The 24,088-nt window shown below is 45.6% G+C and overlaps 2 protein-coding genes across 2 annotated transcripts in view; both read left to right on the top strand.

The window, feature by feature from the left end:
• Nucleotides 1-15,974, top strand: part of LOC138788429 (fatty acyl-CoA hydrolase precursor, medium chain-like) — a 32,073-nt gene extending 16,099 nt beyond the window's left edge. The window contains exons 11-13 of the mRNA XM_069966278.1: nucleotides 12,493-12,642; nucleotides 15,499-15,571; nucleotides 15,658-15,974. Of these exons, the coding sequence (XP_069822379.1) occupies nucleotides 12,493-12,642; nucleotides 15,499-15,571; nucleotides 15,658-15,844 (410 nt within the window). The 3' untranslated portion in view covers nucleotides 15,845-15,974. The remainder of the gene's footprint in view (nucleotides 1-12,492; nucleotides 12,643-15,498; nucleotides 15,572-15,657) is intronic.
• Nucleotides 15,975-18,951: 2,977 nt separating this feature from the next.
• LOC138788428 (fatty acyl-CoA hydrolase precursor, medium chain-like) overlaps nucleotides 18,952-24,088 on the top strand; it is a 35,623-nt gene continuing 30,486 nt past the window's right edge. The window contains exon 1 of the mRNA XM_069966277.1: nucleotides 18,952-19,085. The gene's annotated coding sequence lies outside the window, so the exon portion shown is untranslated. The remainder of the gene's footprint in view (nucleotides 19,086-24,088) is intronic.

Raw genomic sequence — 24,088 nt, 5'->3', positions numbered from 1 at the left:
GTCCATATGAGGAACACGTCGTCGATGTAGCGCCACCAGGTCAGAACATGCTGAAACTGGGGCGCCACAAAGACGTACTGCTCCTCCATGTGTGCCATCACGATATTCGCATAAGTGGGCGCGACATTCGCGCCCATGGCCACGCCCCTCTGTTGCAAATAGATGACATCATTAAAAGTAAAGTAATTGTTAGATAACACAAGAGTTAGCAGTCGCATGATAAAGTCACACTCAGTATTTGTTAAGTCAAGTTTATGAAGTGAGTCCGCAACTGCCGAAAGTCCCATATTCTGCTCTATGGAGGTATACAGGCTTACAATATCTAGTGTAACCAGAAATGCCCCCTTTGGTATTTTAAGACCTTTGATTTTATTAAGGAAATCAGTCGTGTCCTGTAAAAATGATTTAGTGTTAATGGCCAAAGGCCTCAGTACCCTGTCTAAAAAGATAGAGATGGTATTCGTGATAGATCCCCGCCCAGACACAATAGGTCTCCCGGGTGGGTTTAGAGCATTTTTATGTATCTTGGGTAAGAAATACAAAAGTGGCATCTTAGGATAAGTCACTGTAAGAAATTCAGCTACCTTATCATCAATGATGTGATTGAGTCCTTCCTGGATGATGTTGTCTATCTTCTTTTTGATAGTAAATTTGGGGTCATTAGGCAGTATGCGGTATACTTCATTATCATTCAATTGTCTGAATGCTTCAGCTATGTAGGTTTTTCGATCCATGACCACGATCGCTCCTCCCTTATCGGCAGGTTTAACAACAAGATCGTGGTCATGGGTCAAGGTCTGAAGGCATGAGATCTCATCTGCAGTTAGATTAGGATTAAATACATGTTCAAAAAACAAACTATCACGCAGTTGTCTGATGTCACGTTTAACAAGGTTTTGGAAAGTTTCCACAGCTGCTGGTAAAATAGGAGGTGAAAAATCACTATCCAATTTCAAACCTAAAGAGCTCAAATTGAACGTTTTAGAGACAGTTTTATCAGTTACAAGCATAGGTTTGGGCACATTATCAAACCAAACTGTAAGGTTAATTCTACGAATAAGTCGAGAAATGTCCAAGTCCAATTCAAACCAATCGGGTTTAGAGCTCGGACAAAAATTCAAACCCTTGGACAGAATTTTTAAATGTCTATCGGATAAAGTAAATGAAGAGATATTTACCACGGTAGTTTTTTCCTGGTGTTCATCCTCGGAGTGTTGTTCTTGCTGTTCACTCTGTTCCTTTTCTCTTTTGGTGGCTCTTTTTCTCCTCCGGCCTCCCCGTCGGGTTTTGGAGGGTCCCGTGGGGGTTGTTCTAAAAAAACTTCCTCTGTGTCTTTCTTGGGGGCGTTGTTATAAGAAGTATCTCTTTTCTTTATCTTTTTAGGGATCATGTTACGTTCTGAAGTCTCATTCCACAAATAGACCCGTCCCGTCTGGTAGTCTAAAGTGTCACGGTACCATTTATGCTTCTTCTCCTCCTGGAGATCGGCTCGAAACTTGGTAAGAAATAACTGTTGTTTCTCATAAAATCTATTATAGTCCTCCGCGTTTAGGCAGGATTTCAGTAAGGTGTCAACATCAGCAAGCCTAGTACGCGCCACTTTTAATTGTTTCTGCAAACCAGAAATCTGTAGCAAAATCACTTCAAAGGCATATTTATCGGAAATTTCCTCAAATTTACGTCGGGAATCTAGATCTTCTAACAACATATTTGGTCTTAATTTGGTTCTCATACCTCTTGGAACACGGTGTTCGCGATAATATCTAGCCAAGGTGCTAATGTGGAGTTGTAGGATAACAGTTCTTTTTGAAAGATTTTCATAATTCCTTTGCATATCGATGGCAGCAGGTACATCTAGGTAAGGTGCATCATCTTCCACGTCACCCAGGATCTCTTCCACCTCATCAGTAGAAAAAGCAAATGGATGTGCTGTAATATTGGTGGTAATCTCTGCGTCAGCGTCCATGTTATGGATCTGTTGTTCCATGTTCTATTAGTAGCGTGCCAGCTCACGGTCCTGCTAAGCTGCGGTTCGTACTACCAAACAGTGTTCCTCCCATGTTGCGCTGAAGCTCATGTCACCTTGACAACACAGGACGCGGGCTGTGATTTCTCTAACTACGCATGCGCCAACTAAAGATATGTCCTGAGAGAGGTGGTGAATCCGAAGCCGGTTCTAGCAAGGAGCAATTTGTATTACTTATATATTTTGGTATATTCTAGGTGGATACATAATTCTATAAGCACGTAATCCTGTTCAAGTGGATTTTTTCACTTTTTTAATCACGGACACTAGATCATTATTTTGACACTGTGGGTGGTCATGTGACGTATCACATGATGAACTTTCACGTATCTGGACACACACGCCCAGGACAGGGCAGTGTCCTTTCTTTTTCCATGATCTTGATTGGACTTTACACATGTGTGATTTATATCATTAATTATGCAAACCAATCACCTTTGTAGATGTATGTATTTAAACTGAGCATGTATTTCACTTGGTACACTTGAGGATGGTAACGTGAGGTTACCGAAACGTCGTGTTGTTTGGAGTGCTGTGTTACGATGCACAAATAAATCACTGAACTTTTTTTCAACTTAACCTTGTGAGTGCCGTGGACTATCTTGCTGCTATCTATCTATCTATCTATCTATCTATCTATCTTCTATCTATCTATCACCTATCTATCTATCTATCTATCTATTTATCTAGCTATCTATCTCCTATCTATCTATCTATCTATCTATCTCCTATCTATCTATCTATCTATCTATCTATCTATCTATCTATCTATCTATCTATCACCTATCTATCTATCTCCTATCTCCTATCTATCTATCTATCTATCTATCTATCTATCTATCTATCTATCTATCTATCTATCTATCTATCTATCACATTACAGGAGGAGATATAAGAGGACAATGATCACATGTCCTTCATGCACCAGCATCTTCTCAGCCCCGCACCCTCATGACATCACCACAGGTCCTTCATCCACAAGAATCCTCTCCAGTTCTCAGCCCCGCCCCCTTATGACGTCACCACAGGTCCTTCCTCATCGCTCTGATGGCTTTCTGCAAAAGAAATGGTAAATGCTAGAATGTATCCTCTCCTTTGAGGTGTGATGTCACCAGGAGGGGCGGGGCCTCGACAGAAAGTAGGAAGCAGTGAGCTGCTGCACCATTCACTGTGCAGAAACAGAGGGAAGGAAGCTGCAAAATCCACAGGAACATGGAGGGATACAGGGGGAGAGGACTGGTGTGTGTGGTCTGTATATAGGGTGAGAGGACTGGTGTGTGTGGGGTCTGTATACAGGGGAGAGGACTGGTGTGTGTGGGGTCTGTATACAGGGGGAGAGGACTGGTGTGTGTGGGGTCTGTATACAGGGGGAGAGGACTGGTGTGTGTGGGGTCTGTATACAGGGGGAGAGGACTGGTGTGTGTGGGGTCTGTATACAGGGGAGAGGACTGGTGTGTGTGGTCTGTATACAGGGGGAGAGGACTGGTGTGTGTGGGGTCTGTATACAGGGGGAGAGGACTGGTGTGTGTGGGGTCTGTATACAGGGGAGAGGACTGGTGTGTGGGGTCTGTATACAGGGGGAGAGGACTCGTGTGTGGGGTCTGTATACAGGGGAGAGGACTGGTGTGGGGTCTGTATACAGGGGGAGAGGACTGGTGTGTGGTGTCTGTATACAGGGGGAGAGGACTGGTGTGTGTGGGGTCTGTATACAGGGGGAGAGGACTGGTGTGTGTGGGGTCTGTATACAGGGGAGAGGACTGGTGTGTGTGGGGTCTGTATACAGGGGGAGAGGACTGGTGTGTGTGGGGTCTGTATACAGGGGGAGAGGACTGGTGTGTGGGATCTGTATACAGGGGGAGAGGACTGGTGTGTGTGGGGTCTGTATACAGGGGGAGAGGACTGGTGTGTGGGGGGTCTGTATACAGGGGAGAGGACTGGTGTGTGCGGGGGCTGTATACAGGGGGAGAGGACTGGTATGTGGGGGGGCTGTATACAGGGGGAGAGGACTGGTATGTGGGGGGGCTGTATACAGGGGGAGAGGACTGGTATGTCGGGGGGCTGTATAAAGGGCAGAGAACTGGTATGTGGGGTCCCACACTGGTTCCCTGTATACAGACCCCCCACACCGGTCCTCTCTCCCCCTGTATACAGACGCCACACCGGTCCTCTCTCCCCCTGTATACAGACGCCACACCGGTCCTCTCTCCCCCTGTATACAGACGCCACACCGGTCCTCTCCCCCTGTATACAGACGCCACACCGGTCCTCTCCCCCTGTATACAGACACCACACCGGTCCTCTCCCCCTGTATACAGACGCCACACCGGTCCTCTCCCCCTGTATACAGACGCCACACCAGTCCTCTCCCCCTGTATACAGACGCCACACCAGTCCTCTCCCCCTGTATACAGACGCCACACCAGTCCTCTCCCCCTGTATACAGACGCCACACCAGTCCTCTCCCCCTGTATACAGACGCCACACCAGTCCTCTCCCCCTGTATACAGACGCCACACCAGTCCTCTCCCCCTGTATACAGACGCCACACCAGTCCTCTCCCCCTGTATACAGACGCCACACCAGTCCTCTCCCCCTGTATACAGACGCCACACCAGTCCTCTCCCCCTGTATACAGACGCCACACCAGTCCTCTCCCCCTGTATACAGACGCCACACCAGTCCTCTCCCCCTGTATACAGACGCCACACCAGTCCTCTCCCCCTGTATACAGACGCCACACCAGTCCTCTCCCCCTGTATACAGACGCCACACCAGTCCTCTGCCCCTGTATACAGACGCCACACCAGTCCTCTCCCCCTGTATACAGACGCCACACCAGTCCTCTCCCCCTGTATACAGACGCCACACCAGTCCTCTCCCCCTGTATACAGACGCCACACCAGTCCTCTCCCCCTGTATACAGACACCACACACACCAGTCCTCTCCCCTTGTATACAGTCCCCTCACACCAGTCCTCTCCCCCCTGTATACAGCCCCCGCACACACCAGTCCTCTCCCCCTGTATACAGACCCCCCCACACACCAGACCTCTCCCCCTGTATACAGACCCCCCACACACCAGTCCTCTCCCCCTGTATACAGACCCCCCACACACCAGTCCTCTCCCCCTGTATACAGACCCCACACACCAGTCCTCTCCCCCTGTATACAGACCCCACACACCAGCCCCACCATGTCTGGACAGGTAAGGCATGAAGGAAAATGTAGTTTGTAACAGCCGAGGGATGAAGTCTGACACCTGTGGTCTAGACCTTTCAAAACTGCACTTGCTAGAATGTATGCCCTCTCAGAGGAGAGGATACACCTGGTGGAGATGCCCTCTCAGAGGAGAGGATACACTCCAGACATTTCACTACTAAACATTCTAGAATGTATGCCCTCTCAGAGGAGAGGATGCTCATTGGACTTTACATTACTAGGCTTTGTTCACAAATAAAACACAGCACTCTGTTTTGGTTGAAGAAAGAATGACCGAAATACTATGTGTGAACATAGCCCTAAATATATATCCTCACTGCAGGATATATACCCTGCAGTGAGAAACTCAGAGGAGAGGATACATTCTAGACACTTCAGTACTGAAATGGCTAGAATGTATCCTCTCCTCTGAGTATATCCTCTCCTTTGAGTTTCTCACTGCAGGGGATACATTCTAGGATGTTCAGTACGGAAATGGCTAGAATGTATCCTCTCCTCTGAGTCTCTCACTATAGGGGATTTATTCTAGCATGTTGAGTACTGAAATGCCTAGAATGTATCCTCTCCTCTGAGTATATCCTCTCCTCTGAGAAGGTATATATTCTAGACACTTCAATACTAAACATGCTAGAATGTATACCCTCAGAGGAGAGGATACATTCTAAGTATTTCAATACTGAACATGCTATAATGTATACCCTATAGTGAGAGACTCAGAGGAGAGGATAAACTCAGACGAGAGGATACATTCTAGCCATTTCAGTACTGAACATGCTAGAATGTATACCCTATAGTGAGAGCCTCAAAGGAGAGAATACATTCTAGCATTTTCACTACTGAAGATGCTAGAATGTATCCCCTGCAGTGAGAAACTCAAAGGACAGGATACATTCTAGTGTTTTCACTACTGAAGATGCTAGAATGTATCCCCTACAGTGAGAAACTCAAAGGAGAGGATACATTCTAGGCTCTACCCAAAAGAAATAGCTTTTGGAGACAGCATTAAGCCTCTGAGACCTCAGTGGGCCCCTGTCAGTGTGGGCCCAGGAGCCACTGCACCCATGCCCCCCCTAATTTCACTTATGGATCAAGGGTATGGTGACCAGGGGTTGCTAGGTGGTGTGGTATAGCTGGGCAAGATGGTGGTTTACCCCTGAGGCACTTGTCACAGTGGCCAGGAGTGGTATATGCCCACCTCTGGATATACCAACACACACTAGTGTTAGCACAGGTATAGTGTGAAGAAAACAAAGAGTCTTTGTTGTACTTGAACAGGAACCAATTTACAGTAGATCCTTAAAGGCAGTAGAGAGTAAACAGTTCTCTCTTTTTAATAGAGGATCAATCAATAAAATTCAATCCCTTCAGCTGGGTACTTAGACTTAATCCCTAGCCGCAATATTAAATGTGGGGAACGTTATGTAATGCAGGTAGTTCCTGCATAATGACATTCCCCAAACATCATCCTTTCCCTGCCTCCCCCCGCTGTCCCTAACGGCGATCGGGCAGCGGGAAGAGGCTGTCTTACAGAGCCTCCTCCCGCCGCCACTGCCCGGAGGGGAGCCACACTCTCCCCCAGGCAGTTAACCCCAAAGGCTACGGGGTCAATGGGACCACAGCGTCTATGGGGAATACAGAGGGAGATCTGCTCCCTCCGACCCCCCTTACCCCCTCCGAAGCCGTGCAAGGGGTTACCATAGCTTAATGCATCTGGGCTGCTATGGTTAGAACGATCAGGCCCCTGCAGGCAGGGGTCTGATCGTTTGAATGAGCTGTCAGTGTTCAGTATAAAAATATTACTGCTCTTTCAATATGCAAGACACCAAAAATTTTTATAGTATAAATGCCCTAAACTATAACAAAAGCTATATAAAATGATAACGCTGTAATCGTACCAACCTGACGAATAGCAATAACATGTCATATGTAACATATAGTAAACGGTGTAAAAAAATGGTGAAAAACAGCTGCTAAGTTTTGTTTTTTATTCATACCACCTGCCCAAAAAATTATTAGGGTGTCACTTGTCCCCCAGAATGGTACCGATGGAAATGTAAACTTGTCTTACACAAATATTTTGGCACCGCAATGCCTCTGTGACATGGTATAATGGCTAAAAAGAAAACTGAAATAATAAAAGGCCCCAAAACTCACCAGGTCTCTGTCATGTCTGAGGCCTGTGGTTGAGTCAGGTGACGCACTGCGGCCACATATGGGGTATTTCTAGTAACATTGGAATAAGGGGAATCAATAGTAAGTGGTATTTCTCAGTTAGCATTTGCTGTGTTAGAGGAAAAAATGGATTAAAATAAAATATCTGCCAAAAAAATAAAATTTTTAAATTTCCCCTTCAACTTGCTTAAAAGAGAAGTCTGGTGAAAATTTTTATTAAAGTATTATATTGCTCCCCAAAAGTTATACAAATCACCAATATACACTTATTACGGGAAATGCTTATAAAGTGCTTTTTTCCCTGCACTTACTACTGCATCAAGGCTTCACTTCCTGGATAAAATGGTGATGTCACGACCCGACTCCCAGAGCTGTGCGGGCTGTGGCTTCTGGAGAGGATGATGGCAGAGGGATGCTCAGTGCCCTGTGTCCCTCCGCCATCATCCTCTCCAGCAGCCACAGCCCGCACAGCTCTGGGAGTCGGGTCGTCACATCACCATATTATCTAGGAAGTGAAGCCTTGATGCAAAAGTAAGTGCAGGGAAAAAAGCACTTTATAAGCATTTCCCATAATAAGTGTACAGTAAATTGGTGATTTGTGTAACTTTTGGGGGGGCAATACAATACTTTAATAAAAATTTTCACCAGACTTCTTTAACCTGACCCGTACGTCATATGTCCCTAGGAGGTGTTCAGAGCGGGGCCGCGCGGTCTGATCGCCGTGCCCGCTAATCAGGTAATCGGAGGCAGCTGTCAAAGTTGACAGCTGCCTCCGATTACCGGAGGCAGCCGTTCCCTGGTGTCTAGTGGGAGAGATCGCTCCTCTCCATGTGTGGTGCCGGCCAGGGTCCGCTTCAAGATGGCGCCGACCCTGGCTCGGCACTCGTTTGTTTTCAGCTGCAGCAGCTGAAAGCAGAATGCCGATCTCATTGATCTTTGCTGTATAACTATACAGCAAAGATCTCAATGAGAGATCAAAGTGTATATACTAGAAGTCCCCCAGGGGGGCTTCTAGTATATGTGTAAAAAAAAAAAAAAAAAAAAGGTTATTATTAAAAAGCCCCCTAATAAAAGTTTGAATCACCCCCCTTTTCCCATGTTTTAAATAAAAGTAAATAAATAAACATGTTTGCTATCGCCGCGTGCATAATCGCCCGAACTATTAATTAATAACATTCCTGATCTCGCACGGTAAACGGCGTAAGCGCAAAAAAATCCCAAAGTGCAAAATAGCGCATTTTTGGTCGAATCAAATCCAGAAAAAATATAATAAACAGCGATCAAAAAGTCGTATATGCGCAATCAAGGTACCCATAGAAAGTAAACATCATGGCGCAAAAAATGACACCTGACACAGCCCCATAGACCAAAGGATAAAAGCGCTATAAGCCTGGGAATAGAGCGATTTTAAGGAACGTATATTTGTTAACAATGGTTTGAATTTTTTACAGGCCATCAGATTAAAGAAAAGTTATACATGTTATATATCGTTTTAATCGTAACGACTTGAGGAACATGCACAACAAGTCAGTTTTACCCCAGGGCAAATGGCGTACAAACAAATACCCCCCAAATAAAAGAAATGTGTGTTTTTTTTTTCAAATTTCACCACACTTTGAATTTTTTCCTGGTTTCACAGTGTACTTTATGCAAAAAGTCAGCCTGTCATTGCAAAGTACAATTAGTGACGCAAAAAAATAAGGGCTCATGTGGGTTTCTAGGTGGAAAAATGCAAGTGCTATGGCCTTTTAAACACAAGGAGGAAAAAACAAAAACGCAAAAATGAAAATTGGCCCTGTCCATAAAGGGTTAAATTTCTGTGAAACACCTTAAGAGTTAATAAACTTATGAAATGCTACTTTATATACTTTGAGATGTGTAGTTTTACAGTGGAGGAATTTATGGGGATAACTAACATACAGGCCCCACAAATCCACATCAGAACTGAACTGGTCCCTAATAAAATCAGAATTTGAAATTTTCATGATTCACAAATCGCTGCAAAATTTCGAAGTCCTCTAACATCCTAAAAAGTAAACGGAAGTTCACAAAATAATACCACCATAAAGTAGACATGTTGTAGATGTTGTGGTAAAAATAAGTTTATGTGGCATGACTATCTTTCTTAGGAAAAGATAATTTTGAATATAAAGAAATTTTTGTGCAAAAGTGTTTTTTTTACAAAAAACTACTGAGTGTATAAACGAAAGTATACCACAAACATAAAGAGGAATATGTCACGAAAAAACAATCTCAGAATAACCGCAATAGTTAAAAACATCACAGAGTTATAACTACATAAAGAGAGACAGGTCAGATTTAAAAATTGGCCCTGGGCATTAAGGCCAAAACAGGCTGCAGAGGCAAGGGGTTAAATAAAGCTTCTCACTGGAAGAATAGTGGTTTAGATCACAGCTTCTCCATGGCGGACTAATAGACTATTTACTTGAAAAGTCTCTGGGTACTTTAGCTTAGCTTTGTTGAATAGACTGGCCTTTAGAAAGGTAGGAGTGGACTGAGGGCTACTTCAGGGATATTTACGGGTTCTACTTAGACCTAAGGTACTCAGCTGTGGGGGCTTTGAGAGAAAGAGTACCTACACCCATGGATATAAACTTCCGCCTATTGCTGTCTATGGGCATAGAGTGGCATAGAAACAGGAAATTACCCCCCCCCCCCCCCTTGAGAGTAGAAATAGCCATTGGGGGGACCCCTAAGGAAACCTAGCAACAGCAGTGGAGTTTTTTAGCATTACGCATTTACCTTGCCACTGACTTGAGATCCTGTCTCAGTTACCAGAATATAGAAAGAGTAGCTGCCCAGTGTAGGTAGCGTTGTCCCTTTAGTCCTGTTCAATTTAAGGCCCTATTCCACCAACAGATCTGACGGCAGATTATTTGCCAAAGATTTGAAGCCAAACCCAGGAGTGGATTTGAAAAGAGGAGAAATCCAGTCTTTCCTTTATGACCTGTTCTCTGATTATAGTCTGTTCCTGGGTTTGGCTTCAAATCTTTGGCAGATAATCTGTCGTCAGGTCTGTTGGTGGAATAGGTCCTAGTCTCACCCTCTGTGGGGTTTTAGCCAGACATGGAAAAAATGGAGTTGTTGCAGAAAATATAAAATAAACAAATCCTCTGTCTCATAGTCCAGGTGCTGGAAAAAAAACCCTCAGCAGGAGCTCTCTCTGGTGTGGTCCTTCCTCAGAGAAATACTAGCTCAACTGACTGGAACCAACTGGCTCAATCTCCCTTAGGGAATAAACTACTCTCTTGATTGGCCGGACACAGACTGGAAGGCCTTAATGCTGGCCAGGGATTGGCCAGATCACGTGAGATACCGAGCTCAGGGATTGGTCAGGGGAAAGGGACAGTTACGGGACACTTCCCTACACAGGTGTAAAGGGTAAATTTTGCAGTTTTCATACCTTATATCATACATCATGGTGCTTGTTCCAGTAAAAAGTGATCTTTCATCATCTGTGGATTGTGCTATGTGGGCTTCATTTTCAATCCACAGATAAAAAAAAGATAACTTTTTACTGGAACAAGCACCATGATGTATGATATAAAATAAGGTATGAAAACTTCTAGATGTATCCTTTACGCCTGTGTAGAGAAGTCATAATGCAAAAACCCTTTCCTTCAGCTGTACATACAATATACACAATACAGTGACATCCAGTGGCAAAAAAAAGGAAGTGCAGGCTCCCTTAACCCAGAGGGTGTTATACAAGGGTACCTTTCTCCAGGTGGGCAAGAACATAGCAGGGGCCACACCCGCTCTGGGACACTGACTGCAAGGGCATAGTTAAGATCTCACGGCCCTGGTGCAAAAGTTCAGTTTGGACCCCAGGACCAGGGTGTTGTTCTCTCTACTAGCCCCCCCCCCCCCCCCCCCCCTCCAAATTTGTTAACTTGAAGTTTTAATTTCCTGGGATTATTAAGTGGGATTATTGAGCTGCCTTCAGACTAACAGAAATGAACATTTTAGGTAAACAAGTCTTTAATCTGTACTGCATGTATTACGCCAGCACAGAATGGGAATTAATAAGCTCTATAACAAAAAAAAGGTGGGCAGCACTTAGCAGCACTTTGAGAACTCTATTGCCCAATGTAGTACTATTCACCCCCTTGTGAGTGAGATCGGGTACCCTGGGAAGCTTCCAATACCTGCCCTTGAAGCAGATCAGGGCTAGAGAAAACCATGAGCAACAGGGCCAGAAGGGTAAAATCAGAATTTCCTTGCCCCTTCCATCAGAAGTTTATTGACTGTTCTCTGGATCAGAGGTGTGGGGAAAACAGGTACACATTCTTCTCCAAGAAATTGACAGTCTGTATATAGCAACAAGATGGTGATGACTGTGTAGAGATCAACACTTCTTCAGCTTTGTGTTCTGCTTTGAGGCAAAAATGTCTCTCTCTGGTACTCCATACTGGGGAATTACTTCCCAGCAGAGAATTTCTTTGCCTTCTTGTATAGGAGACGGACTCCTTTTGCTCCTTTGTTATTTCAGGTAATATTCTTTTAACATATTGTCTGATTGTATCAACACTTCTGCGTGACAGGATCTCTTGAAAATGAGATGTGATTGCTTGCTGTGGGCAAAGCAGACATATTTTTGTCTCATGCAGATTGATAAACCTGGGCCATTTTCTGTAATATTTCACTTTGCATAATCTGCACCAAAAGTAGCAAACCCACTGTGGATTTTCGTGTGGAAACTGTGGGTTTAAAGAGGTTATCCAGTGAAGGAAATTTTCAGTCTGACACAGTGCTCTCTGCTGACATCTCTGGCCGAGACAGGAACTGTCCAGAGCAGGAGAGGTTTTCTATGGGGATTCATAGAAAAACGAGACAGAGTTCCTGTCAGCAGAGAGCACTGTGTCAGACTGAAAATAAAACAACATTTCCTGCATGACATATAATAGCTAATAAGTATTGGAAGACATTTTTAACAGAAGTAAATTACAAATCTATATAACTTTCTGATATCAGTTGATTTCAAAGAAAAATATTTTCGCTGGATAACCCCTTTAGTAAAAGTCTTACTCTAAATCTTGTTATCACTTATTAGATACGGGGCTCCCTGTTTTCCTTTATGAGTACCAGCACCCACCAAGCAGGATGGCTCCTGTGAGACCAGACTTTGTTAAGGCCGATCATGGAGATGAGCTCAACTATGTATTGGGAGGACCCTTCCTGAGGGATGGTGTTTTGTTTGCTGGTAAGTCAAAAAAATCTAAAGTGTAAAGGTGTTCTATAGCATGAGCAGTGAAGCAGAGATCTCCTTGTCTTCCTTTTTAACTCTTTTTGTGTTGCAGCATGTAAGAAAACATTTGGCCACTTACACACTGCAGTACATAAGGGGTTAAATAGAAGGAAGTCCACTTCTGCACCTATAGCTCCTAATGGGCCATTATAGATAATTAAAGTGGACTGACAGAGCAAGCAGCCACAAGAGATTTAATTTTTTAGATAGATATGCAGTGCTTTGTGTCGTGCTTAGGGGAGGGGGGCCCCGTACAGCTTTTTTTGCTATGGGGCCCCATGAATCCTAGCTACGCCCCTGGCAACTGTAATTTCAGTCTTAATACCTAAATGGTCAGCAAAGTTTCACTTAAAAAGGGTAGCTGTCAATAAAAAGAAAAATTTGACATGTCCTTGGGACATTTATTAGTCAGTTTTAGACCTTCACCAATCAGTAGAAGAGGCAGGTACACAAACTCCCCGCTGCAAGTTCCTCTCCCTACTCTGTGTCTATGAGAACTGTCCAGGTCGAATGAGTCAGGAGTAGAAATGTTGGGCGTGTACTTCTCCCAACTCAATCTCCTGATTGGTCACAGTCTGAACACTCAGACCCCGACCAAAACTTTTGATAGGTCTCTTTGACATAACAATAAGGAAATTCAACAGAATCCATGATTAAATAAAATCCAAAGGATTATTAGTATGATCGGATAGAGTGGTGCAATATTTTGACCCAATGGTTCTTTGTCAAGAAGCATTGTGTCAATTAAAGGACAACTCCGGCCAAAAGTATTTTTTGATATGTTATTACTTATGGAAAGTTAGACAAATTTCTAATGTACATTAATTACGGTAAAATGCACATTTACTGCTATTTCCCTTAATTTAGTAGATCAGGGAGACTTCAGATTCTCAGAAATTCTGTTATGTCACGAATCAAGGTGTAATTACAATGAAGTGTCCAGCAGGGGGCACACTACATATAGAAGTCAATAAGTACCATTGACTTCTATATATAGTGCGCCTCTGCTGGACACTCCATCGGAATTACAATGGATGTGTTTGTATTACAGACAGTATGTTTTTGATTGAATACATTTATGGAATACTTTGGGGAGCAAGTGTCCTTGCTCCCCAAAGTAATCCATAAATGTATTTAACCAGTGCGTTTGGAGGGCACCGAGCAGGGAGGGAGAGAAGTGCATCTACCTCCCCCCTCCCTCCCTGCTCGGTGCTGGACATATATACACAGTACTACTAATCCCATCCTCTGCTCATAGCATGAGCAGAAGATGGGAGAGTAGTACCTGTGCTATCCCTATTACTACTACTCCGCCGCAGCACAGCCGTTCATCACAGGGGCTTCAGCATGCCCCCTCCTCCCAGCTTCCACTTTCTAACTCTCCTGCCGCTGACTCCCCGCCGCCCCTCACACTATCCCGCCGCTGGCCGCCGCTCTCATCCACTACATACCGGCTCTCGGTCCGATCTGCATGCCGGCCGTACTGTGTATATATGTCCAGCACCGAGCAGGGAGGGAGGGGGGAGGTAGATGCACTTCTCTGCCTCCCTACTCGGTGCCCTCCAAACGTACTGGTTAAATACATTTATGGATTACTTTGGGGAGCAAGGACACTTGCTCCCCAAAGTATTCCATAAATGTATTCAATCAAAAACATACTGTCTATTACATTTACATACACATTCATTGTAATTCCAATGGAATGTCCAGCAGGAGCGCACTATATATAGAAGTTAATGGTACTCATTGACTTCTATATATAGTGCGCCCCCTGCTGGACACTCCATTGTAATTACACCCCCGGTTCGTGACGTCACGGTATTTCAGAGAATCTTAAGTCTCCCTGATCTACTAAATTAAGGGAAATAGCCCTATATGTGCATTTCCCATAATAAATGTACATTAGAAATTTGTCTAACTTTCCATAAGTAATAACATATCAAAAAATACTTTTGGCCAATCTTCTCCTTTAAACCTTTGGATTTAATTTCATCAGAGATGCTGTTGGATTGCCTTACTGTCAAGTTCAACGTCACCTACACTAAGGGTGTGTGGGTTTACCACCCCACATCCCTACATCACTGTGGCCTAAATGAATCATGTTCGTTAGACTTTTTTGCTTTTGTTATGTTTCTCTGAAAAAAGTTATTGCTAACACAATTATTATTGCTAGTACGCATTAAGACGGGCATCTGAAATGTTGGTTCTAGTACATTTCCTTTCTGTGTTTAAGCACCTTGTCATTTCATATTCTCTCCTTGCTATCAGTGAATGAAAACATTCTCATTTACATTCAGTATAAACGTATTTCACATGGCTAAGAATTTGCCAAAACCATTACAGAAAATCCTCAGTGAGCTGAGCAGCCAGAACTTCAGTCTTATACATTTTATCTACACCAATACAGTGTATGGCTGGGTTCACACTACGTATATTTCAGTCAGTATATTTGAGTCAGTATTGCAACCAAAACCAGGAGTGGATTAAAAACACAGAAAGGATCTGTTCACACAATGTTAAAATTGAGTGGATGGCCGCCATATAATGGCAAATATTTGCTGTTATTTTAGAACAACGACTGTTATATTGAAATAATGGCCGTTATTTACTGTTATATGGCGGCCATCCACTCAATTTCAACATTGTGTGAACAGATCCTTTCTGTGTTTTTAATCCACTCCTGGTTTTGGTTGCAATACTGACTCAAATATACTGACTGAAATATACGTAGTGTGAACCCAGCCCAACAAACTATCAGGACAGGAGATATTGAATGTCAGTCACTAATAGTGATATTGTTTTCTTTCTAAGGAAATGCAACCCATGAAGAGAAAGTCCTAGCCAGGACAGTTATGAGATACTGGGCAAACTTTGCTCGGACTGGGTAAGACCGCAACACAGATCTAGAATGACCAAACATTAGCTGCCCTGGTGTTTATTATAATCATAATGCCACATTCTTTACTTCAGGGACCCCAATAGTCCCGGTCTGACAACATGGCCGCAGTACGGAGCAGATAAGCACTATCTAGAGCTTGATCTAGAGCAGAAATCGTCTTCAAAGCTGAAGGAGGACAAGTTCAGGTTCTGGACTGAGGTTCTTCCACAGAAACTCCAGTCCTATAAAGAGGGTGGAAGTGATCGCATTGAGCTGTAGAATCTTAACAAAGAAGTTTCTTACACATGAAAAAACACAACATCATAAGGAGGCATGTCCTACTGGTAAATCAGAATGTGAAACATGATTTTTTTCCCCCCAAAATGTTAATAAATTTTATTTGAAACTTTTTATTTGTACTGCTGGTGGTCTGTAAACAATGTCAGACTGGGGTACTTTGGGCCCACCAGGGATATTGATTCTCAGGGCCCACCCTACATACACAAATATAAACACTGACCGGCATAGTGTTTTAGTGTAGTGCCAGAAGACCTGCACGCGGTACATGAGGCAATGTGATTTGATCAAATTATATACCAACATTCAGGTTTTGTTTTTTAAATATAGCCGAGAGGAACTAATGCAAGCCATGGGTGTGAGTTGCAGCCACTCCTTTTTCTCTAGGTCTGTATTTTAAATGTTCTCCCCTTTCTGAGTGGCTAGCACTCCTCCATTGTAAGACCCATGTGACCCCAATCAGCAGGAAGCACCTAACTTCTAAGGGCCCTTTTACACAGAAAGATTATCTGACAGATTATCTGCCAAAGATTTAAAGCCAAAACCAGGAACAGACTATAATCAGAGATCATGTCATAAAGGAAAGCCTGAGATTTCTTCTCTTTTTAATTCCATTCCTGGCTTTGGCTTCAAATCTTTGGCAGATAATCTGTCAGATTATCTTTCTGTGTAAAAGGGCCCTAACATGGGGCAGAGAGGAGGCATTACAGTGGGTGCAGCAGCATGCTGAGGGGGCGCGACCTCTGTGTGCGCCGCATTTATCATTTTTCCAGGGGAAAAATTATAGTGAAACCTACGCCAGCTTGGTTTCGTTTTATTCACACAGACGGGCTCTGTGCACTCGGGATTTATGTAGAGGCAGTGCACCTCTACATAAATCCTCTGAGCTCCAGAGCGGCGGGGACATTTGTAAGCCCGGCGTAAAAAACACAGGACTTAAGGCCCTATTCCACGGGCTGACTGACAGGAGCAACCAGCACTATTTGCACTCGTTTGCTCCTTGTTCCTCGCTCACTGCTGCTGCTATTCCATGCGGCAGCAGCGAGCGGGTGAGTCTGGGGGGGGGGGGGGGGGGCGGGGGGGCCGCCCGGGGGATCGCTGATCGTCCGGGCAGCCCATAGGATACAGCAGCGTCTGCTGCCGACGCTCCTATTCCACGGAGTGACGGCAGCAGATCGTTGCTGTATCAGTCGTTTGTCTTTCAAATGTTTGAAAGACAAACGACACAACGATCAGCTGACATAAACGATGTCGGCTGATTGTTGCTGTCAATTCTACGGGACGATTATCGGCCGTAACGAGCGATATCGGCCAAATACGGCCGATAATCGTTCCGTGGAATAGGGCCTTTAATAAATGCCCCCAATGTGTAAGGGTGCAGGTGGATGGCGACAAACTCACTCTGACAGCTGAGTAATGTTAGAATAACTTTACTAATAATAATTCAGCAACACAACAACAAACTCTTCAACTTGTGCAACAGGCAGATTCCTATATAACAGGGACACTGTCTCTTTTAGAAACTTGGTAAGTAGCAGGAAGAATGAAACTCTGCAGTCTGTGTGATATAGCACAACTATATGCAGTCTCTTAGGGGGCCCCACTTCTGATCCTCCTAGTGGCAATGGTCTCCCCTGAGCAGTACCTTTCTCCCTGCTGCAGTGATGAGGCTGGCTGGACACTCCTGTGTCAGTGCTGCTCTGCACTCCACTTATTTGCACTGGGTTGTGTTGCTCTCTTCCTTCACTGCTGCACACTGCTCTGTCTCTTGTAGCCCCTATGGACCTGGCTGAGCTGTCCTGCTTGCTGGTGATCACCTTGTCACACCTCTCTCCAGCTCTGTTACTGGTCACTGTCCTTGACCTTCAGCACTGGAATGTTCTCTTCCTACTGGAACTGGATGGGTCACACTTCCTGGGTCTCTGGCTTTTTCTTCCCCAGTTATTTCTGTTGCTCCTAGCTGGGAACTGACTCCCTCTGCTGGACGGAGGTGATAACATCCAACCTCTATGCTCTAATGTTGCAGCTGGACCTTCTGGCATTACAAATGTCTCAAATAATGTGTCAGCGCATCTTTGTATGGAATTTAAAAGGACAAAATTGCCTTATGGAGAATGCACACCTGCATTTCCCTCATCTGTTTATTGTGGGTAACACTCCTGACAATAAACCCTTCAACAGTTAATCAGTTGGATCACCCACTGACAGGATGGAAGCCCATGTCCTGAGGTAATTTGTACCATGTGTGTCTAAAATACATCTTTCAGCGACAAATATAGATGTTAGGTCTGCAGCAGTGTCCATGCTCCGGTCTGGTACCACATCCACTCTCCCTGCTGGTGGTATCTAGCAGACGCCAGAGCTCACATGCAGAAGCCCAGCACGTGGACGTGGGCAATCGTCTGGAATACGAGCACCCACTCTTTTATGAGATACTCAGTGCCACTTTGTCTTGGATGTATGTTGTCTATGAATAGAAGACCCACGGGCCCAGGTTGACCCATCTGGCTGTTTAGGGACAAGGAGTGCCTCCCACCAGTGATCTGGCAGACAGAAGTGGTACCACCCCACAAGGAGTTTTGAGTCACCCTTACCACCATTGGTGCAGCCACACTAACCTCCTCTGTACCGGCCCTTAACGAGCATAAAGGCCATTGCTCTATAAAGTCCTTGTGTCTGACAGTTACTTCTGCATGGGGTCCCACAAATGCATCTCCTCCCATCTTGTTACCCTGGTCTGTGCTAGCACTGCCCACCCCCCTCCAGGCTGCTTTACTGGGACTTCCACTACTTAGGAGGTAATGGGGCCTTCACCACCTCTTTGGGTTCATGCTGTTATCTTCTGAATCTGCAGATATCTAGACACAGGAGGCTAAAAAAAAGCCATAAACAGTGGAGAAAAGCAGCTATAGATGCAGATACCCCAGTGGCATAGATGGGGCAGGATCAGAGCTGTAATTATTATGATTGCCTTCTGTCAGAGGAGAGATAATTATTAGGACCCGTAGGTGGCAGCATCTCGCAGTGATGCACCCTTCTGCTGGCACTGAATCAAGGTAGGAGGACTCTGAGCTGGGGCCTTGGCTGTGTAGACACTTCAGTAAGATAGAAAGGATGTGGGGGAAAGGGGAGAGAGGAGGAAGGGAAGCTTCTGGAGTTCTTCATATCTCCCTCAACTAGCAGCTTCCCAGTAAGAAACTCCTGGAGAGTACTCCCTGAACAGGTTAGTGAGTGAATGTGTCTGGGAACTTCTGAATCTTCTGCCTCCTGTACAGACAGCAGCTTAGGAGGAATGATTTTTAATGTACCCCTTACCCCCACTAAGTAACTGCTAACCCTCCTCCATCCCACCCACTGGACTTAATCCTTTTCTTTAGATTGTGTATTGAACAAGGACAGGATTAAAACTTCCTCTGGCACTGACCAGGGGCAGTAGTTACATAAGACAGTGCACAAATAGACAGTGCACAAATAGACAGTGCAACAGTGACCAAGGACAGCATATACACTAGCATTTCTACTGACAGAGGACTGCTCTTTCAATAGACTGTGCACAGACCAGGGGCAATATTTACACTAGATTGTGTACTGACCAGGGACAGCATTTACACTAGACTATGCACTAACCAGGGGCAGCATTTACACTAGACTATGCACTAACCAGGGGCAGCATTTACACTAGACTATGCACTAACCAGGGGCAGCATTTACACTTGACTATGCACTAACCAGGGGCAGCATTTACACTAGACTATGCACTAACCAGGGGCAGCATTTACACTAGACTATGCACTAACCAGGGGCAGCATTTACACTAGACTATGCACTAACCAGGGGCAGCATTTACACTAGACTATGCACTAACCAGGGGCAGCATTTACACTTGACTATGCACTAACCAGGGGCAGCATTTACACTAGACTGTGCACAGACCAGGGGCAGCATTTACACTAGACTGTGCACAGACCAGGGGCAGCATTTACACTAGACTGTGCACAGACCAGGGGCAGCATTTACACTAGACTGTGCACTGAACAGGGGCAGCATTTACACTAGACTGTGCACAGACCAGGGGCAGCATTTACACTAGACTGTGCACAGACCAGGGGCAGCATTTACACTAGACTATGCACTAACCAGGGGCAGCATTTACACTAGACTGTGCACAGACCAGGGGCAGCATTTACACTAGACTGTGCACTGAACAGGGGCAGCATTTACACTAGACTGTGCACAGACCAGGGGCAGCATTTACACTAGACTGTGCACTGAACAGGGGCAGCATTTACACTAGACTGTGCACAGACCAGGGGCAGCATTTACACTAGACTGTGCACAGACCAGGGGCAGCATTTACACTAGACTGTGCACTGAACAGGGGCAGCATTTACACTAGACTATGCAATTACTGGGTACACCATTTGCCAAATCCCTAACTTGGCAGACACAGGGCCCCCACTGATTCTGTTTTTTATCATGGTGTCCAGCATTTCACCGGACAAAATAGTGCTGCACAATTTGGTATTTCTGACAGAATGTGCCATAGAAGCTAAGGGAACCAATCACCTCCCTGCTGGAGTGTGACCTGGCCTCAGTACCTTATACCATCAGAGAGCTGTGGCTCTGGCTGGGAAAGAGGGTGGAGGCAGCATGACTACATGTCGCTGCGGCTCCACCCTCATGCCTAGTTACCGGGAGTCAGGATCAAGTGCTCAACATTGACTTATTTCAATTGATACCCTATCAGAGACTGCCAGACAGGGAGGGAGGTGATTGGTTCCCTTTAAGGTTAAATGCATGCAAAACATACAAATTGTTGCAGATTATTCACATGGAAATTGGTATGGCACATCCGCAGCGGATTAAAGTGCCAGAAAATAAATGTGATTTTTGAAATCTCATCCACTCACAGCAGACATTGTCCTGACAGAAATTGATATGCAGTGCGGATTTAAAATCTGCAGCATGTGAATTGATGTCAATGATCAGTGAGCTTTTTAAAAGGAAACATCGAACAGAAGCATATAATCTTTTAATATGTCCCTATAGCGCACGGGATGCTGAGGATGGAGGTAAGAAAATCCCCTTCATCCTCAGTGCCCTGTGCATCGTATGCTGTGTTTTGGTGCACTGGTGACGGGGATACCGACCTCAGTGCACCAATCCGCCAGGCTGACCAGCCCCACCCAACAATATTTTGAGGTCACCTTATTGAGGTGGGATGGTACACAGCTCTGTTGTGTGTTTCGTTGTGTTCATAAAAAATAGCTTTATTGTGGACTGACAGTGTCACATTGGTGTGTCTATATACAAAAAAAAGTCAATGGAACCTCAGTTACGAGTCTCAAAACATTGGACTAGCCAGATATCCCTTCAGGGTTGGACCTAGCAAAGGGATGGCTCCTGTACGGAGACCACCAAAATCACATTATTAATTGGCCCTTCCGTCGATATCAAACTGAATTACAAGTCTGATGATATGACCAGGGAAATACCAAGTCCAGGTATCCATCCACAGACTGCTGTTTCCGAGTGTTGCCCTTACAGGAAATAAAGGACGAGACAGACATCCCTCCACAGAAGGACCTAGCAAAGGGATGGCTCCTGTACAGAGACCACCAAAACCACCATATTAAGTGGCCCCTTCAGTCAATATCCAACTCAATTGCAAGTCTGATAATATGACCAGGGAAATACCTAAGCCATGTATCCATCCACAGACAGCTGTTTTGGGGTGTTTCCCCTAATCAGTGTGTAGCAGGATATTAGTGCCTGCCCTGCACAGCCTCTGCCTAGCAAAGCTTCTAGCTCCATTTATTGCATACATTTGTGCAGAACGGCTGATCAGTGAGGGATGCTGTGTGTTGGCAGTTATTGGTGGCCAATCTAGACCATAGGCTATGAGTGCGTTATGGTGCATTTACACAGAAAGATTATCTGACAGATTATCTGCCAAAAATTTGAGGCCAAAGCCAGGAATGGATTTGAAAAGAGGAGAGATCTCAGGCTTTCCTTCATGACCTGATCTCTGTTTATAGTCTGTTCCTGGTTTTGGCTTCAAATCTTTGACAGATAATCTGTCAGATAATCTTTCTCTGTAAACGCACCATCAGGCTATGTTCACACTACGTAAATTTCCAGCCGTAGCACATTCCGTTAATAAGCGACCGGAGACTTACGTAGTTTGCGTACAATGGAAAGTATACGATGTACGGCTGCACAGTTCACACTACGTACGAACTTACGCCCGGATCGTACGCGGCGCCGTAAAAAATGAACCAGACCATTGTTTGCGGACGAAAATGCCGTAACTTACGCCCGTAGCGTTACATGCGGTCCTGTACGTAGTGGTGATTTCTTCATTTTTGCAGCTTTTTGTGCCGATCCAAAAGGTTCTGTGGGGTGTCCGGGGCTAGGCGAAGCTTTCCAAGTAAAAGACCGCTGTCAGATCGCTACGTAGGGCGCTCGGGAAGTGTAAGTAGACTACGGGCGTAAGTTCGCGGTCCGTACGTAGCCGGCCGCAAGTAGCATAAATCTCCGGCCGGAGTTTACCGCGTATATGTCCGGCCGCGAAAATATGCGGCCGGACAAGTTTACCGTTTACACAGACAGATTTATCTGACAGATCTTTGAAGCCAAAACCAGGAACAGACTATAAACAGGGATCAGGTCATAAAGGAAAGACTGGGATCTATCCTCTTTTCAAATCCATTCCTGGCTTTGGCTTCCAAAATCTGTCAGATAAATCTTTCTGTGTAAACGCACCATTACATTTGCCCAGAATTAAACCCGGTTTTCTGGGTTTAAAACCATGAGGTCTCCTGCCAAAAAGCTGTTTAGGAGAGGTGCTGCACTGACACCCATACGCAGTAAATAGTGCTGCATCATCTACCGTGTAGTTGTGACAAAGTTTACTGCAGCTCATTTCATATACCACCACCAGGGCCGCCGATAGGGCAGTACAACTGGTACTGCCGTATGGGGCCCGGACCCTAAGAGACACGGTAGGGGGCCCGGCGGGCCCGCCGGCCGCCGCCCCCCGACCGCTACGCTAGGGGGGTCCGCACGGCCCCCCTTGCCAACTGTTTTTGAGCATCCCGAAAAGCTGCGGCCACGCAGCTTCTCGGGATGCACTGATCGCTTCAATGTTCCGCCCGCACAGCGGGCGGAACATTAAAGAGATCAGAATACAGGAGAAGGACCTGTCAGCGTCCTCCTCCTGTATTCTCTCCCATAGGCTGCCAGCACTTCATACCAGCAGCCTATGGGAGGCCGGGCCGTGGTCATGTGCCCCTCCGGCAGGCGTGATGATGTGACGTCATCACGTCTGCCGGAAGTCCCGTCCCTGCGGCTCGCAAGATGGAGCCCGAAGAGGAGGAGGAAGAGCTGCTGCCTGCACAGCGCGGATTAGGTGAGTAGGATGTTTGTTTTTTTTAGGGGCACCTCTGGGGGCATTATTAGTGTATGGGGGCACCTCTGGGGGCATTATTAGTATATGGGGGCACCTCTGGGGGCATTATTAGTGTATGGGGGCACCTCTGGGGGCGTTATTAGTGTATGGGGGCACCTCTGGGGGCATTATTAGTTTATGGGGGCACCTCTGGGGGCAGTATTAGTATATGGGGGCACCTCTGGGGGCATTATTGGTCTACGGGGGCACCTCTGGGGGCATTATTAGTGTATGGGGGCACCTCTGGGGGCATTATTAGTGTATGGGGGCACCTCTGGGGGCATTATTGGTCTACAGGGGCACCTCTGGGGGCATTATTGGTGTATGGGGGCACCTCTGGGGGCATTATTAGTATATGGGGGCACCTCTGGGGGCATTATTGGTGTATGGGGGCACCTCTGGGGGCATTATTAGTATATGGGGGGCACCTCTGGGGGCATTATTGGTGTATGGGGGCACCTCTGGGGGCATTATTAGTATATGGGGGCACCTCTGGGGGCATTATTGGTATATGGGGGCACCTCTGGGGGCATTATTGGTGTATGGGGGCACCTCTGGGGGCATTATTGGTGTATGGGGGCACCTCTGGGGGCATTATTAGTGTATGGGGGCACCTCTGGGGGCATTATTAGTATATGGGGGCACCTCTGGGGGCATTATTAGTATATGGGGGCACCTCTGGGGGCATTATTAGTGTATGGGCGCACCTCTGGGGGCATTATTAGTGTATGGGCGCACCTCTGGGGGCATTATTAGCTCATGGGGGAACCTCTGGG

Source organism: Dendropsophus ebraccatus, chromosome 4 (assembly GCF_027789765.1).
Source record: "Dendropsophus ebraccatus isolate aDenEbr1 chromosome 4, aDenEbr1.pat, whole genome shotgun sequence".
Lineage (NCBI taxonomy): Eukaryota > Metazoa > Chordata > Amphibia > Anura > Hylidae > Dendropsophus > Dendropsophus ebraccatus.
Note: the sequence above shows the minus strand (reverse complement) of the source record. Positions and strands in the feature narration are given on the sequence as shown.